This window comes from Akebia trifoliata, chromosome 12 (genome assembly GCF_017979445.1).
Source record: "Akebia trifoliata isolate Shusen 1 chromosome 12, ASM1797944v1, whole genome shotgun sequence".
NCBI lineage: Eukaryota > Viridiplantae > Streptophyta > Magnoliopsida > Ranunculales > Lardizabalaceae > Akebia > Akebia trifoliata.
In genome coordinates this window covers 26,092,637-26,110,565 of record NC_141386.1, presented here as the reverse complement: position 1 = coordinate 26,110,565, position 17,929 = coordinate 26,092,637, and the positions used below count along the sequence as shown (strand labels likewise).

General features: G+C 33.5%; 1 protein-coding gene across 1 annotated transcript; it reads left to right on the top strand.

Moving 5' to 3' along the window:
• The first annotated feature begins 3,555 nt into the window (after positions 1–3,555).
• Positions 3,556–6,816, top strand: LOC147389170 (bHLH transcription factor RHL1-like). The gene is made up of 7 exons (XM_086418733.1): positions 3,556–4,329; positions 4,413–4,511; positions 4,602–4,760; positions 4,873–4,938; positions 5,045–5,110; positions 5,280–5,348; positions 6,122–6,816. Exons 1-7 carry the CDS (start codon positions 3,745–3,747, stop codon positions 6,506–6,508), a joined length of 1,431 nt encoding a protein of 476 aa, XP_086274859.1. The 5' UTR covers positions 3,556–3,744; the 3' UTR covers positions 6,509–6,816.
• The last annotated feature ends 11,113 nt before the right edge of the window (positions 6,817–17,929 follow it).

The window sequence follows — 17,929 nt, the reverse complement described above, 5'->3', positions numbered from 1 at the left end:
AAATCATATTAGCTAGTGATTGTGAAGTCCCAATTCTTGATCGGAGGGGACACCAATCCAAGGGCCTTTGTCCTTCCATCCCAATTTATAATTCAAATTAATAATTTAGAGTAATAATTAGATGAATAATATTGATAATAATAATAAATAACACATAAATATAATATTTATTATAATTAAATAATGAAATGAGAGAGCCTCGAGTTAATAAAGACTGAGAAGATTTACTTGGGAACAAATTAATTAAGAGCTCCATTGTAGAGTTCAGACCTAACCATTAATCGAGAAGTAGGATTAAAGTAGTGGATCTTTTAGCTCCTTATCACCGTGGAGGAAAAATCGGACTATTCGGGGGACCCTGACTACACTACACCTGACGGAACTACACTAGATATCAGTAGAGCGCTCAATAGCGAGATGGCTTTTTGGCTGAGCCGTATCTTGCTACTGACGCGCTACGGCTTTTCAGCCTCCGCTTGCTGGGTGGGGCCGGAGTTTGCTACTAGCGCACTACGGCTTGACTTGACTAATCTCTTGCAGATCCCAATCTCAAGTGTAGTTTCGTCACTTGCTCCGTAGTTTGCTACTAGCGCACTACGGCTTTTCAGCCTACTTCTTTATAGTGTAGTTATGTCAGAAAGAGACAAAATCGAAGGGAACATGAAAAATTACATTAAGCTTCAAATCAATTTTTTTTATATTTTTTTTAAGAAAAGAAATGGTAGAATAAATTTTAATTTTGTATCAATAGCACCCAAGTATAAAAAGTTCATTGTACGACTAGATTATCTGATATCCATACGGACCTTACATCAGAGTACAATTAAGAAGTAAGAATGTGACATTTTCAGATAAACTTGTATTTTATATTCAGGACTTAGTTTGACAGAGTTGTAGGTTGTTTAAGTCCTAACTTTACTAGAATTTACTTTAGTCTTTAGTGGCTCAAGATTAAGGTCCTAAACCATGACGTCTTTGATCATTAAAACATGAATTCAATGACCGAGACAAGATATATATCCCAAGCCAGGATAAGGTTATATCATATATCTTTCGATAAATTCTATATTTTAATGGTCTGAATTACATCTTTTTATGGTCATTATTCATGAGACCACGGATGCCAATCCAGATATTTCCTTTCATGTAAGATTTGGGATGTTAATGGGTTGGATCCAGTTTGGTTCTTTTAGGAACCATATTAAAATGATTTTGATTTTCAATCGGTTCGGGTTCAAGAGATCCGACTCTAAATCCATTCCAATGAAAAGGGATCCATTGACACCACCCTGCCACGTGGCCAGAATCCTGATTATCGTTTCTCTATTTATAAAAGATAAAAAACAGAATAAACATCTTACCTAAATGTTTGACTTATATGAATAATAACTAATTAAATTGTTTTGCCGGCTTTTTAAAATTTAAATTTATCTCCCCGTTAGCCGATTTTAAATGGATGTGAGTTGTAAGTTGTAAGTATAACGTTAGGCACCTAATCTGCTTATTAGCCACGTAATGCAGTTAAAAAGAAGACCTCATGTCACAATATATTGACCACATTTTTGTTTTTTTACACACCAAAATCAATAATATTGACAAATGGAGTCAAGCATTTTTCAACATGGGCTTAGGGGGCCCATAACCTCACGCCTGGTCAGAAACTTTGGTCCTGTATGATAGCGCTCTCGAAACGCGCTTTTCGTGCTTTTGTGGTACAAAAGTATTTTCCACACACATGTTGACTTGCTTGATTGAAAAATCTTGATTACTTATTACAAATTTTTGAAATAAGAAAAAAAAAAAAAACGCGGTTTTCATGAGCAAGTTTTTCCTCGGTTTTCAAAATTGTGTCTGCGGTGTTTTTAATATCATTGTGTAAATGGCGGTGATTTTTTTACAATTTTTCCGCTCGTGTTCTTGAGAAAAGACACGAATTGTGTACCTAATATCCAAAAAACCTAGTTGCATTTGTGAAGCTCGATCTTTCCTCTTCTCCACTAGTTGTTCAATCCATTTGCTCAACTGCAATCTCTACCATTGAAGCTCGATTCTATCAACCAACAGCAAGGTAAGTCTCTCATCTTAGTTTGTATTTGCACATCACCATCTTCATTCATTCAATTAATGAAATTAGACTACTTATTAGATGAAAACTAACAAAACCCGATTCTCGAACATGATTGCATATCAATAAGTTTTCTTCTTAGTTCGAATGAGATAAGTAGGGACACATTGGTTAGAAGAAAATTATGTTCATAGACAACCATGAAATAGTTGTTTACATTTGGATTCGAATTTTGTGTTTTGGAAGAACATGATTTGTTAAAAATGCATAGATATTTATCAGCACAAGATCGAGTCACTATATTCATCTTAACCTTAGAGGAGATGCTCCCAAAATATTGGTAGAATCATAAAATTTATGGTCATTTTATTAAATAAATTAATATTAAAAAATTATTTTCATTATTCATATTTTTATTTTTAGTATAAAATTAATTAAAATATTTAGTTTTATTACAATTATAGTGTGATTCTATTCATTGTAATCATTTTAGAGCATTCTAATGTCTTATTATACGATTAAGAGTGTTACGATTGTTTTACCAGAATCCAACATTTGTATCAAATAGAAATTGTCAAATTATAATAAATAGCACAACACTTCTACAACGTTATATCAAACAAGTTTTTTCTATTCACAGTTTTTTCTAGTTATAGAATCCAACTTTTTCCAGTCGCAGAATCCAATCGTAAAAACTAACAACGTTATCATAAGAATCTTTGTAATGGATCGCGATAAGAGAAGCCCTTTGCATTGTTTCTAATTTAAGAATTAGCCTCTTGACCCAATGTCTAGTGTGTCACAAAACTATCCCTAGGCAAGAGGATATTTTGTACGATAAAAGTGATTCCAACAATACTGAATCCAAGTATAATCGAGGAGTGACAACGACTATAAAAAGGAGAAAGTTTCGAAGGCAAAGATGCATAAATTCTATCCTATATTATTTTACTTCATCAAAATCTTGACTAAATACATTAGTCGATAGATATCATTATAGACCAACACCTATACAAAACACTGGCTCTGAAACATTGAATATTTAGATCATTTATCGATAAGTATCGAAATGTTTCAGAATGTATATCAATTTTTTCCTCGATCAAATATTATCAGCCGAAACTATATAGAAATGATGATGGAGTACAAGTCCGGAAGATGGGAAAATATGCAACCTAATAATTGAGAAAAGAAATCAACACCCAAAACTAGAATCACTGATTTCTGATTTATTGGGGGTGGGGGGTCAAACATTTCACACTCAAAAAGAGTATATCACCTGGCAATGAGTCAAGGAATTGGATGGCATCACCAACTCTTTCCCATGTAAGGGGGTATTTTCGATATTTCATATTAGAACCGAAAGGTAACCCTAACATAACCGGGTAACTGAGTGACGAGTGATAAAGTTAACCCGAGTAGGGTCAAATATCCCTAACCATAGCTACATCTGCTCCTTTACAAAGGATAGAGAAAGTATTTAACGAAGAAAGGACCAAAGCAAAACAAAGAAGCTTTCCTTTTGCTAAGAAACAACAAAGAAGAAACCAAATGGTCTCAGTCTTCTTCTTCTCTCCACTCAAGTGAGATAACCAGAACAGACTCTCTTACCTTCCCTTTAAAGTCTTTCAAGTTTCGTCTCTCTCTCTCTCTCTCTCTCGTTTCTGTATCTAATATCTATGCAGCCTTGCAGTAGTGAGATGCAAGGAATGAGTTCTTTAACAAATAGCTTAAACCCTTCTGAAATGTCTCTTCAAGAGCTCCAAAACAATCACCACCAACAACAGATCTCAAACCCACAGATTCAAGTTCAAGGTTCCCATTTTGATCATTCAACCCATGATGATTTCCTTGATCAGATGCTATCTAATCTTCCTTCATGGCCTGACATTCATGGAAACCCTAAATCTCCTTGGGACCTTAATCCCCAAAACCCTAATTCTAATTCCACATCCACCAACAATAACAAACTGTTTAACATCCCTATTGGAGGAAACAAATCGAGAGATTTATCTGAAGATCCTCTGAATTCTCAGCAAGAGAACCTCCATTACCCTTACGATGAGTCTTCGATGCTTGCTTCGCGACTTCGACAGCATCATATTAGCGGAAATTCACCTAAATCAATGGCGATTCATCAACAACAGTTACTCCTTTCCAGAGGTGGAGGTGATTCTGGGTTTTTCCCTTTACCTCTAACCCTAGGAAGCACTGATTCTTCTGATTCTCGTCTTCTCCTCGATCGATCCCACGACAATGTTGCTGTAAAGTCTCTCTCTCTCTCTCTCCTCTTTTTTCTCTCTCTAAAACTTCTTGAAAAAAATATATTTTTTTGTTGAAATTTTAGGGCGGAGAAGGTTCGGTTCAAGGTCTCTTTAATGGTTTAACTGGATCTCTGCCTCGTAACGGTCAAACATCAAACCAGCAACACTACCACCACCCTCAGGTGCTCGTAAATTTCCTTTTTTTTTTTTTTATAGGGTTTATTAATCTAATATTTCTATATTTAATTAATTAATATTATTTTTTTGGGTAGAGTGGATCAATTTCGACACAAAGCTTTGGTGCTCCAGCGACTTCGATGAACCAAGCTCAGGCTTCTGGGTCTGCTGGTGGTAGTGGCGCCGCTCCTCTCAGACAGAAAGTTAGGGCAAGAAGAGGCCAAGCCACCGATCCACACAGTATCGCTGAACGAGTAACTCTCTCTCTCTCTCTCTCTCTCTCTCTCTCTATCTCTTTCTCTCTCTCTCTCTCTCTCTCTCTCTCTCTCTTTATTACTTTATTTAAAAAATGATTGGGGTTTGCAGTTACGGAGGGAGAGAATCGCAGATAGAATGAAAGCTCTGCAAGAACTGGTGCCCAATGCGAATAAGGTTTGTCATTTTGTATTTGTTTATGTTTTTTTTTTTTCTTTCTTTTGAGGAACTTTGAATGATTTCTAGTTGTAGTTTCTGAATTATTTTGATTTTCGAATGACAGACAGACAAGGCTTCCATGCTGGACGAGATCATCGACTATGTGAAATTCCTTCAACTTCAAGTCAAGGTAAATTAAATATTTGTTTATTTCTTCTACAACTCCCAAGAAAAAAAAAAAAACTCCATTTTTACTGATTTAATAATAATTAATAAAGAAGAAAAATTAAATAAGTCCCTCACATTTACTTCTTTGTTTTAGAATCTCTGATTTTTTAATTTTTATTTTTGGTGTTCAGGTACTGAGCATGAGCAGGTTGGGCGGTGCAGCAGCTGTTGCACCCCTCGTGGCTGATATGTCCTCGGAGGTATTTATTTGACATTTTAGTTAAAAATATTATTGAAAATAATTAATTTTTGATGTTAGATCATAAATTGGACCACATAAAATGGAATTTATCTTTATTTATTTAAAATTTAATCCTCCTATTTGGTGCGTTATAAGGAAAACATGGTGTGTTAATAGAAACTCTCTATGTTTATCAAGCTTTTTTTTTTATGATTTTTGAGAAAACCCAATTTTTAGAAATCTTCTCTCCCCTAAAAATAGGAAAATTTTTAACTTGTAAACCTGTTTTCTTTTCCAAAGATAGAAAAAGAGTGAAGAAAATGGTTGTGTAAACGTCACAAAAAATAATTAAAATTTGTAATTAGGTCTTTAAATTGAATTAAATTAAAGGGAATTTAGTTTCATTTATTTATGGCGATAAGTTTGCTATTTTTCTAGATTTTTGTGAAAAACTAATTTCCCAAAATAGCAAAATAATTACTTGCAAGTAAACCTGTTTGTTATGTACGCGTCATAAAAAAAAAAAAAAAAATTCAATTCAGATTTCAAAATCCCATCTTTCTGTGTCTCTCACCATAGACAAAACGACAAAAAAAACAGCACGCGTGATTTACCTTTTTTTTTTTTTTATTTATTTGATTCCAAAAATGCCCATGCTTTTCTTTCTCTTCTAATAAAGCAAGGACTACCCAGTACAAATGTACAACTACTTGAAGACCTTTTTTTTTGCCTTGTTAATTTTCTATATGTATATTAAATAAATAATTTTTTTTTTTTTTTTTTGTCTTTTAGGGAGGAGGTGATTGTATCCAGGCGAGTGGGAGTGGTGGGGGCATGGGACGGAACAGTAACGGAACGCAGACGGCATCATCTAACGATAGTCTAACAGTAACGGAGCATCAGGTTGCAAAGCTCATGGAAGAGGATATGGGGACGGCCATGCAGTATCTACAAGGGAAGGGTCTTTGTCTGATGCCCATATCCCTTGCAACTGCAATCTCAACTGCCACGTGTCACTCAAGGAACCTTAACAGCATTAACAACAATCCTCTTCTTGCTTCCAATGCTGATGGCCCTTCATCACCCAGTATGTCTGTGCTGACTGTACAATCAGCCACAATGGGTAACATTGGAGTTGAGACTTCCGTTAAAGATGCGACGTCCGTTTCCAAGCCGTGATGACTAACATTAACAGAAGAGGGATTGGGAAAGAGAGAGAGACGTGGACGACTAAAATTAAAACAAAAAGAAGGAGATTCAACAATTAATCGTCAAGTCTACGGGAATAAGGACGTCTATCTCTTTCTCCGTTTGACGCCGTATTTGCATAGACTTGGTTGAGGTTAATAACTCAGAAGTCTCATTATTTAAGTTATTAGTTTTTTTCTTTTTCAGTTTTTTGTTGTTGTTGTTTTTGTCTTTAGAGCTGTCATAATGTTATTAGCAAATATTAAATTAATAACTATTAAAATAAATGATTGAAAATATGGGATTTTCTACTAAAGAGAAAATTAAATTATATAATTATACAAGTAGGTGATGTGCTGGGTTTTATAAACTGTATACTATAATTTATGTTTAAATGTAATGAGTGGTAGAGGGAGTCAACCATCCCATTAAGTTTTGCTATATTTCTTTAATCAAAAGAAAGAGGGGGAAGGTTAGGTCAATAGAGATGTGCTTCCGACTTAGGGCTTCCTATTAATTTTTTACAGCTTTATAGATGATCTAATTTTATTTTATTTTTGGTCAAGGTATCATCACAGCTATCTTAGTTAATACATCTGTAATATATTTTGGAGCATGTAATGTATTAAAGATGAGTCGTGTTGGGGTGATATAGTATTTATTGTGATTGTCACAATTTTGACATGGACATGCAAACATAAGCATAAATGATTTTTACTCGTATCACGAGAAAATATATTTATGAATATGTACATATCACATGTCAGATGATGTCAGATATATGAGAATCATAGTAAATATTTTTTATCATTTTAGCATTTTTCATTAAAGATCTGGGCCCATCTTAATTAACTTTTGACTGGGTTGATAGGTGAGATGAATATCAATTTATTTTAAAATATGCATTATTTTAAAAAAATAAAATGATTTTTTATATATATATATATATATATATTGAGAATGAAGGGTCCTTGTTGAGAAATCAACCTCGGGTTTTGAAACCCAGTTCCAGAAGTACGGGTTTTGCTGAAGTTCGTTTTCTTCTCGAAATCCATTCATTCTAGCTAGAGCTAGAGCTAGAGCTAGAGGTGGCTAGAGGTCTTTGTCAGTCAGAAAATGAAATGTTGTTGGTAGGGGTAGGGGTGAAAGGTCAGTCAAGGTCGAGATCGAAAATTAAAGCCAATACTTGCGCTCACATGATCATTCCATGCATTGGTAGTTAGCAACTTCCAAAAATCACAGTTTGGAGATTTTTCGTAATATAATGAAATGTGATGTGATGTACAAATAAGTATTTTTAATCCTCTGGTCATCTTCATTTTGATTGATACATGTAAATTACTTTCTAAACATTCAATTCATTTTTAAATTCGAATGGTGAGAACTATGTACATACGTGAAACTTGGCCATTCATCTTTTTATTTTGGAGAATATAGCATCTCTATTGCAAATTTCTTTCCAAAAAATACTTGTGAATGTAACATCTCTGTTGCAAATTATGATTTGGGGCATTTCATATAACTTGAATATGTTCTCAAAAAATATTTGAGCCATGGTGGCAATCGTATAACGATGAGAGATGAGAATGAAGTGAGCAAACTTTGAGAGTCTATCTACCATCACAAAAATGGTTGAATTCCCTTTGGAATTAGGAAATCTTTCTACAAAATCCATTGAAATATCCATCCATACCTACATGGGAATGATTGCTAAAGATGTCCAATCGGGTTAAGATTATTTCCTTTTTACCTTTGACATATGTGACGTTTTTGGATAATATTTCTCATGCCTTTCTAATAGAAAATTCATCTAATCCTTTGCATAGTCTTGTGATAACCTTCATTGGTACACTAGAATGCATTTCTTCCACAATAACATGAATTAAAGGTGAGTCTGCCAATAAATAAATTCGGCTTTTAAAATAAAGAATGCCTTTCTTGTACTACCATGAGCCCACAACTTCACCTCGACTACATAACTCCATCAGTTGTTGTAGTGATTTTTTGCTCCTAAAAGTTTTTTAGACTCCTTCGATCAATCCCCACTATATAAATTTACGTCCAAGCAAATAAGGCCTCTACATTTTCACTACAAGCACCAAAGCCAACATTTCTTTTTCGTAAGCAGATAAAAGTAGATTCTTACCTTGTAATGCATGGCTAAAAAATACAATTGGATGTTTTCCTTGCATGAGAACCCCACCAATACCTGAACCAGATGCATCACATTCCACAATCGAAGGTCTTTCAAAATCAGGTAATGACAAAATAGGTGCCTGCATCATGACCTTCTTGACTTGTTCAAATGATTCTTCCACCTTTAGACAACATTTAAAACACCAGCATCTATAGCAACACCTTTGTTGGAAGTAACATGCCCCAAATATTTCACTTCCTTTTGTGCAAATGTGCAGTTTTCTTTTTTTACAAATAATTGGTGAGTCCTCAAAATATTAAAAGTTATTTGAATATGACCCAAATGATCCTCTTGTTCGTTGTGTAGATTATCAATAAAAATAGTATAACAAAATATATAAAACCTTGGTAAGTAAGGATCGATTTACAAAGACAACGTTGATCCAGCAATGTCTTTTGACTTAAAACAATTAATCAGGTTCAAAGTATTCAAGAAAATTAAATTAAAACTAATATAAAATAAGCAAGAATTTGATTCACAATGTAAAAACTAGATTAGTTAAATCCACCAAAATAATTCACCTTATCAAGTTATTTATTTCTCATTATCTCGATCCAATTAACAAAGTTGATGTTATTGAATTGGAAGATGAAATCTATTAATCCAAATATTAATCCCAAAATTCTATGATATTATTTAATAAGATGAAATTAAAGATAAAATATTTAATCTCTAATCAAGCAATAGTTTAACTTGATTTTATCTAAGTTTAAACTATTAAAACTATACGAGTACTTATTCTATTCAATGATTACTACTTAAGAAACTGACATCATAATAAAACATTTACACACAATCGAAATAAATATCTAAGATGAACATGTTTGGGCTTCATTGACCTCTCTAATGAAGATCTAGTTACAAATTTTCCCTACTCTTTTTATATTCAATGACGAAAGCATATCACATCAATTTTTCAAGCGCCCTCTCTTGAGTTGTTGTAGTGATTTCTGCTCCCAAAAGTTCTTTAGACTCCTTTGATCAATCCTTACTATATAATTTACTTCCAAGCAAATATGGCTGCCATTTTTGCATTGCAAGCGCCAAACCCAACATTTATTTTTCATTAGGAAATACAAGTAAATTCCTACCTTGTAATGCATGGCTGGAAATTGCAATTGGATGTTTTTCTTGCATGAAAACCCCACCAATACTGGAACTAGATGCATCGCATTCCACAATAAAAGGCTTTTCAAAATTAGGTAATGCCAAAACAAGTGCCTACGTCATGACCTTCTTGAGTTGTTCAAATGATTCTTCCGGCTTTGGACAACATTTAAGATACTAGCATTTGTGTTAACGACCTTGCAATTTTGCCATAATTTTGAATGAATTTTCTATTACAATCAATTAAATCCCAAAAATCATGTAAGCCTTTGACTGTAGCGGGTTTAGGCCATTCCAACATAGTAACAATCTTATCTGGATCCATAGCAACACCTTTGTTGGAAATAACGTGTCCCAAATATTTCACCTCCTTCTATGCAAATGTCCATTTTTCCCTTTTCACAAGTAATCGGTGAGTTTTCAAAATATTAAAAGTAATTTGAATATGCTCCAAATGATCCTCTTTTTCATTGCGTAGATTATCAATAAAAATAACATAATAAAATATATAAAACCTTAGCAAGAAAGGATCAATCCACAAAAATAACGTTGATTCAACAATTTCTTTTAACTTAAAATACTTAATTAGGTTCAAAGTATTCAAGAAAATTAAATTAAAAATAATAAAAAATAAACAGGAATGTGATTCACAATGTAAAAGTTAGATTAGTCAAATCCACCAAATATTAATTACAAAATTCTATGCTAATATTTAATAAGACGAAATTAAAGATAAAATATTTAATCTCTAATCAAGCATAATTTAACTTGATATTATCTAAGTTTAAATTATCAAAATCATGCGATTACTTATTCTATTCAATGATTACTACTTAAAAAACTCTTATCATAATAAAACATTCACGCACAATCGAAATAAATAACTATCTAAGTTGAACTTGTTTGGATTCATTGACCTTTTTAACAAAGATCTAGCCACAAATCATATTAAGGATAATAAAAATAAAATATTAGGAAATTAGAAAAGAGAAATGAAATATATTTATTAATCTTGACTTTAGTATAGCAGAGTAATCCTTCTGTTTACAAAACTTCCACATAAACTAACTTAAAAATTATAAACTGAGAAAAGAGAGATGGTTGGAAAATTATTCTTCTCTTTATTTTTTTTCTTGATCTTTTGATTTCGTATCTGACCTCTTATTTATAGAGGTCAGATTATGGTATATCTTGAATTTGGATTACTTCTGTGTTTTACAAAAACTCAAAAACTTAATTCATTTTGATATGAATCACACCGCCTTACTAATGTATGGATCTCAAGGAAACTTTTCGACATCACCTTGCCGTCCAAGGGTTCATGGCACCGCGATGTTTGTGGGGCCAATTGACTTGATTCTTGGTTTGCAACTTTGTTCCAGGTCTTAGATTGCAAAGTACCTCTTCATTCATCTTGGTTTATCCTTTGACTCTCGCGATTTGACTTATTACCTGTAAATAACCATAATTAGTTTAAAAATTCACAATTCATTAAAAAATAATAATAATTATGGACTATCACCATATTATGTTTATTTAGGAGATTTTATGCATTTTTCAACCTTAAAGTCTCAGTAAATAGGGCCTTAAATTCAAATTTCTCAGCCCTGATCACCTCCCAAGAGCTATAAATTAAAATATCATCAAAGAAGACTAATATAAACTTATGTAAATGATCTTTGAAGACTTCATTTATGAATGATTAAAAAGTCAAGGGTGCATTGGTGAGGCTGGAAGGCATTACTAAGAATTTATAGTGCCCTTGGTGTGTCTGAAATGCTGTATTGGTGATGTCATCGGGATGCATTCTGATTTGATAGTAACCTGAGTGTAGATCTAATTTGATGAAGAATCTAACTCCATGAAGCTTATTAATGACAGGGATAGGAAATTTATCTTTGATTGTGATTTAGTTTGGTAGTAAGATTCATAGTTAGTATTATTTATTGGATTTCGTTGGGGGAAAGATTATAACTTAAGACCTTATTTTTTTTTGAGTGTGGTTGGTGTAGGATTTTTCTATTTTTAGTGAAACTTTAGTTAAGAGAACATTTTTTTTATTTGTGATAATTGAAAAGTCAAAGATTCTTTCTTTTTCTTTCTCTTGAGAGTTGTAGAGATAACTCTCTAAATATTTAATCCCACATCGGGTAAATATAAGACTTATGCTTAACTTATAAATGTTCCCACTTTCCTACTTGCTTGAGTGTAAGGGAGAAAGAGACTAGACTTCGTGTGCACATAGGGGCCAAAGGTACTATGGGACAACAACCCATTGTTTTTTGGGCCATCTCGTCGAAAACCCTTAGTGCGCATGCGAATGCGTGTGAAAGGTCTACTTTTTCTCAAATTCATTTGATCTTTTTTTAACTTAGAGATTTCATTTAACCGTTGATCTATCTAATCATTATAATTAATCTTTATGACCATTCAAAAATGGGCCAATAGCGACCTAAACATCGATCATTGACTTCTTTATACTATTTGGGTTTTAACTATTATAAAAGAGGAGTATCCCTAAAGTTCTGTACGCAAAAATATAGGATGTAAACATAAATTTCTATCTCTTTCTTGTACACCGATAAGTTCATTCCAACTATTCTTATATTCTAATTTATATAACCTTTTTTTCTGATTCAAAGTTATACATTAGGTTTAACATGTTTTATGCTCGATAATCTATGTACAACCCCTATGACCCATTATGCTTATTTATGAGCAACACTGATGAGGAATACGGGCTTTGACTTGGTCGGATCACCCCTGAAGCTAACATATCAGTCACCTATTTCTCGATCTCATTCTTATGAGAATGAGGATATTTGTATGATTTAAGACAAACTAGTTCACTTCTTGCTTAAGAGGTATGATGTCGTCATGGGATTTGGGAGGGGGCAGCCCAAGTGGCTCTTGAAATATTTTTTGAAAAGACTTCAAAACATGTTCCAATCGAGAATTAATCGAACTCAAATAAAATTTAGAAGAATGGTTACCATGTGGGCCTTGCATTGAGAGAGATAATATTTGTAAAATGACTCGTTTCTTTCTTTTTAATTCTTTGGATGTTTCTTTTTTATCATTGGCTTTATTCTCAGGGGTTACCAAGCTTTTCAAGACAACTCCTTTCCTATTGATATTGAACTTTGTTTGTAATTTGGAAAAGTCTCAAATGATAGGTCCCAACTGGCTCAACGATTGTGCACCTAACGTTGCATCACAACCCACTAATGGAAGTAGATAAAAATAAATAGTAATTGGGACCCTTTGAATCATCATACATACCCTTTTGCAACAACGTAAACTTGGAAGTTTTTCTCCACTTGCTCCAACAATTTCAAACTTCCCTTTGGCATTAGGAGTAACCCCTATTCTATTAGCAATTTTGTGATTTAGGAAATTGTGGGCACTCCAAGAATCTACCAAAATAGTGATTTGGTGTTGTCCCATCGTGCCTCGTACTTTCATAATTTGTGGGGCTCGTGATGGCATGGATAGAAATTTCAGGTGTTTCTTCGAAGTTTTCTACAACATCTTCAATCTCCACGTCCTCATCTTCATCATCCGACCAGCTACCCTCAATGAGAAATATTTTTTTGGCATTTATGTCTCGAAGTAAAGGCTTCTGATTGGGTGATGCGAGTAACTTGGGTAGAGGCTTCTTGATCTCTATTTGGTTTGCACGCCTTGTGGATTGAATGCGTGACTCGTACAATCTTGCCAAACCAATTGCATCTGATAGTGAGGTTGGTTTGCAGGCTTGCACATTAGTTTTGATACTCTCTTTCAAGCTACTCACAAAAACTCTCGCTTGTTTGATTGGAGTTAATTTACCTGCTCGAGTCAACAATTTCTTGAATTGGGTTTGATAATTTCTCATCGAACCAGTTTGTTGCAACTTTGTTAGATCACCAAAAAAATCTTGAAATTGAGTTGGGCCATACCTACTATGAAGACTTTGCTTGAAATTCTTCCAAGTGATGATCAAATTTATTTCCATCAATTAAATCCATAATTAGTTATCACCGTCCAAGTTGAATGATGATAACGGTACTATTTCTTCTTCCAGAGTTTGATGAAATTCAAAAAGTTGATCGGCTCTACTGATCCATTCAAACAAGGGAAATTTAGCTTTACCAATTTAGGAAGGTAAGAGTAAGTTGAGGTATCTTGAACCGTCCCTCTATTTTCATTTGTTCGATTCTTGCCATTACGAGGTTGATTGTTGGAGCTCATGAATCCAATTGTTGGAGAATTGATGAAGGTGCACTCATGATTGAACACATCTCATGCATCTCCTTAAGGATTCTCTCCTGACCAGCAGTTAAAGAACCCATCTCATCTCGTAATAGGGTTTTATAGAAACCAAATTATATTTAAGGATAAACTCTATCCTTAATAAATTTCAACCAAGTCAATCTAACCTTATCTTAATCTCAATAGATACGATATGGTGTACCATAGTACACCATATTACAATGCAACATAACTAATTACTTTAATACCCTCCTGCAACTGTATGTTCCTTTGAATAAGGAACACGCAATTGGTTAATATCAAAATCCCTAAGGTCACAATTATTAAATGCTTGATGTTTCCAACGAGTATTCATCATGCTTTCAGTGGTCATTGACTATTTGTGAAGCCATCATTATTGTATCCTGCTTATCATGGAGTCTGTCAGAGTTGGTGGTTGCTAAATTAAATCATATAATCTCTCCTAAAAGCATTTGATTAGATAACATGACTTGATAATTTTATCTCGATTGAAATTGTAAATGATGAAAAATTAAGACTGTCAAGGAGATTAAAATAGTAGAATAGGAGTTGGAGATTTTATTCGTGAAAAAAATCTAATAAATGGTTGCCTACCAATAATGTTGCCACCGTCGACAGTGGAAAGTAGATTTCCTAGATAGGTCTCTCAAAAGAGACTATGCTCTAATACCATATTACATAGATGGCTGATTAGAGAATTAAAACATCCAATAAGGACCAAAAAGAGAGGCAAGGCATGAAGCTTGCTCTAGTTACAGTGAACAACATTATTGGTGGAGATGATGAACCTTCAATACAGAAGAAATTTTTTGCAAAAAAGGAAACTAATGTAGGAAGGGAAGCAGATCTTTTTGTTGTCGTTTGTGGTGTTCCAAATTTGGAAACCATGTCATTAGTAGAAGTTGCCGGTTGTGGCTTTTCAAATTTGGAAATCACGCCTTTTTTACAACAAGAATTGAGAGAAGTTTCTAAAGCTACTCTTTCTAGCAAAGGTAAGAGTAAAATTGAGCAACAACTGTTGGAAAACATTGAATTAGCAATAAAGCCTTTAGAAGAAAATCCAGTTGGAGCAAATATGGGGGAGAATTTAGGAATTGCAAATCAAAATGATGAGATTGTAGTTCGTGGTTTCTAGATTGTTCAAATTTAGTTTTCAGCTTTAGCAGATAGTTCTAATGGAATTATTAGCTCAGACATGGAGGAATTTAATTCGGATGATAATGTAAGAGGAATGAGAGAAAATTCTGCAAAGCATTTTTCTCAAGGAAAAAATAGGACGAAGAAAGGTTCATAGGGGAAGTCAAAGAAAGCAAAGAAGAAAGCAAAGTTGAAACAAATCTCAAAGATTATGACTTGGTCGAAGGGTGTGTCTATAATGGAAGGCACAAAAATAGGAAAATTTCTATGAACTTGGGCTGTTGGAACATTAGGAGCCTGAACCATATTTTTCCCTTTAATATGGTTCAGACAATTTTGCCCATTGTCAAGAAGTCTCTAGAATCTTTGGTGAAAAGGCACTCCCATCTCTAAGTTGTTAGGACTTTAGATAGGTAAAAGTATAGAATATCCAAAATCCAGGCACCAATTTACATGCCATTTAACTCAGTTCTTCTACAATTAACTCAAGATCTAGGACCTAAGATAATTTTGACCTTCCTAAACAACTCTTTAGAATTTATTATATTTTACCATCATACCTATTGATCATCTTGATTGATTAGACCCAATATGATATAAAAGATGATCAAGTTGTGGTCATCCATTGAGATTTTTGTGAGAATATTGAGGATTTGAAAATTTAGGACAAAACTATCTCCAAGGGTTTCTCAAAATCCTATAAATCGGAAACCCTTCCAAGATAAGAAAAAAGAAAGAAGTATATTCTAAAATTCTACAAAATGTTCTCTCAATTCTCCAACTCTCCCAAAACCCTATCCAACTTGTTTCCCACATTTTCATAAGTCAAACTTGAAGAAAAAAGAAGAAGAAGAAGAAAGAAGGCACCAAGATGGGGTGCTAAAGTTTAATTTCTATTTTGAGATTATTTTTCCCTTTAATTCTCCCTTCTAATACCTCCTTTTATTTTATTTTGATGTTCATTTAAATTTCAAGAATGTTGTCTTTAAATTCCTACCTAGTTAATGGCTTGGGGGTAAAGAGTAAGCCCTCTTAAGAGATAATTTCCTTTTATAAGACCATAATAAGCTCCTAGTGAGCATTTAATTTTATAGTTCTTTCTATTTCAATTACATTTATTTTACAAGCTTTCTTTTATGCTTACTAATTTAGTTTTCTTATTTTTTTTTCATGGTTGAGGTGAAAAAGAGTAATTCCTCTACTTGAGGTAATCTTTTCTCTAAGAAGCCTAGTAAGCTTTTTTGGAACTCCTCATGCATACATTTTGTACACACTACATTTTTTTTAAGTTCTAAAAGGCTAAAGGAAAAAAGATGAAGGTCTCTCTAGATGTACATCTAATTCACTAAACCAATAGAAAAAACAGTCCCATAGGGACAAAATTTCATGCATAATGGTTTTAGTTCTCCCAAGGTTTGTATCCAATTAATGGATATGATCTATGGATTAAACCAACAAATAAGGCTCTTAAGAGAGTACATAACGGGAAATAAAGCCTAAGGACTCAAAATGGTAGAATCTAAGTGGATTCTTATCAAAGTCTCTGGTTCATAAAAAAATTCAGCATGTATACACTTTGGTGGATAGCTTGCTCATTGCCTTTGTTCATTTTACAAGGCGGAACTATAGGCAATTTTTCTTAATCTTCTCTATAACTCCCTTTATTCTCAAAACCCCAAAACAAAAAATTTTAAATTCTTCATTTTCAGGCATTTTGGTAACCATCTTTGGATGGGAGGGACAATATTCCTAACACCTTCCTTGTCCTTCAACCAGCCCTTTGATTTCTGGATAGACCTTTACCCTCACCATTGAAAGTGAGTTGCTACAAGCCTAAAAGTATTTAAAAAATCTATTTTAGTATTGTCCATTCACATCTAAATTCTTTGAATGGTGACAACTCTAAAATTCAAGTAGATAAGCTCAAATCTCCCAAAAGGTTTCGAAGCCCACGTATCTATAAGTACGATTTAGATCATTTTGGCTCTTGCTCTCACTCAACGTTGGACAATTAAGCAACTCGATGTTCAAAATGCCTTTGTTCATGGTATTATGAATGAGGAAGTCTATATGAGACAACTGAGAGATTTTGAAGATATAGATTTGCTTAACCATGTATGTCGATTGCATAAATTTTTCTATGGTTTAAAGCAGCCTCTTCATACGAGTTCCAATAGTTTTTTAACTATCTTGCAGATCTCGGCTTTATTGGGTCCAAGGCAAATTATTCTTTATTTACCTTTCATATGAATGGGGTGACTATCTTTTTATTGGTTTATGTGGATGATATACTACTCACTAACAATAATGAATTTCTTCTCAACAAACTTATTTCTGATCTTAGAAAATTGTTTGCAATGAAGGATCTCAACCAATTACATTATTTTCTTGGAATTAAAGTGGATTTCTCAAAGGAAGGTTTATATCTTACTCAAACCAAGTATGCTTTGGACTTATTCAAACGTACTAATATGGATGAAACTAAACCCTACACTTCTCCTGCTCTTTTTGGTAAGAAAATGCAGCCCTCCGATGGTGATCTTTTTCCAGATCTGACAACTTACCATAGTGTTGTCGATGCATTCCAATATTTAAGTCTTATTCCGCCTGACTTGATCTTTGAAGTGAATCAAGTATGTCAATATATGCACGAACCAACCACCACTCATTGGACTAGGGGCAGAACTAGTAAGGAT

Excerpts from the sequence above, each read along its gene's own strand:
- LOC147389170 (XM_086418733.1), top strand. The coding sequence starts at position 3,745 with ATGCAGCCTTGCAGTAGTGAGATGCAAGGAATGAGTTCTTTAACAAAT. Across the intron at positions 4,512-4,601 it reads AACACTACCACCACCCTCAG|AGTGGATCAATTTCGACACA; the intron begins GTGCTCGTAAAT and ends TTTTTTGGGTAG. Across the intron at positions 4,939-5,044 it reads TGGTGCCCAATGCGAATAAG|ACAGACAAGGCTTCCATGCT; the intron begins GTTTGTCATTTT and ends TTCGAATGACAG.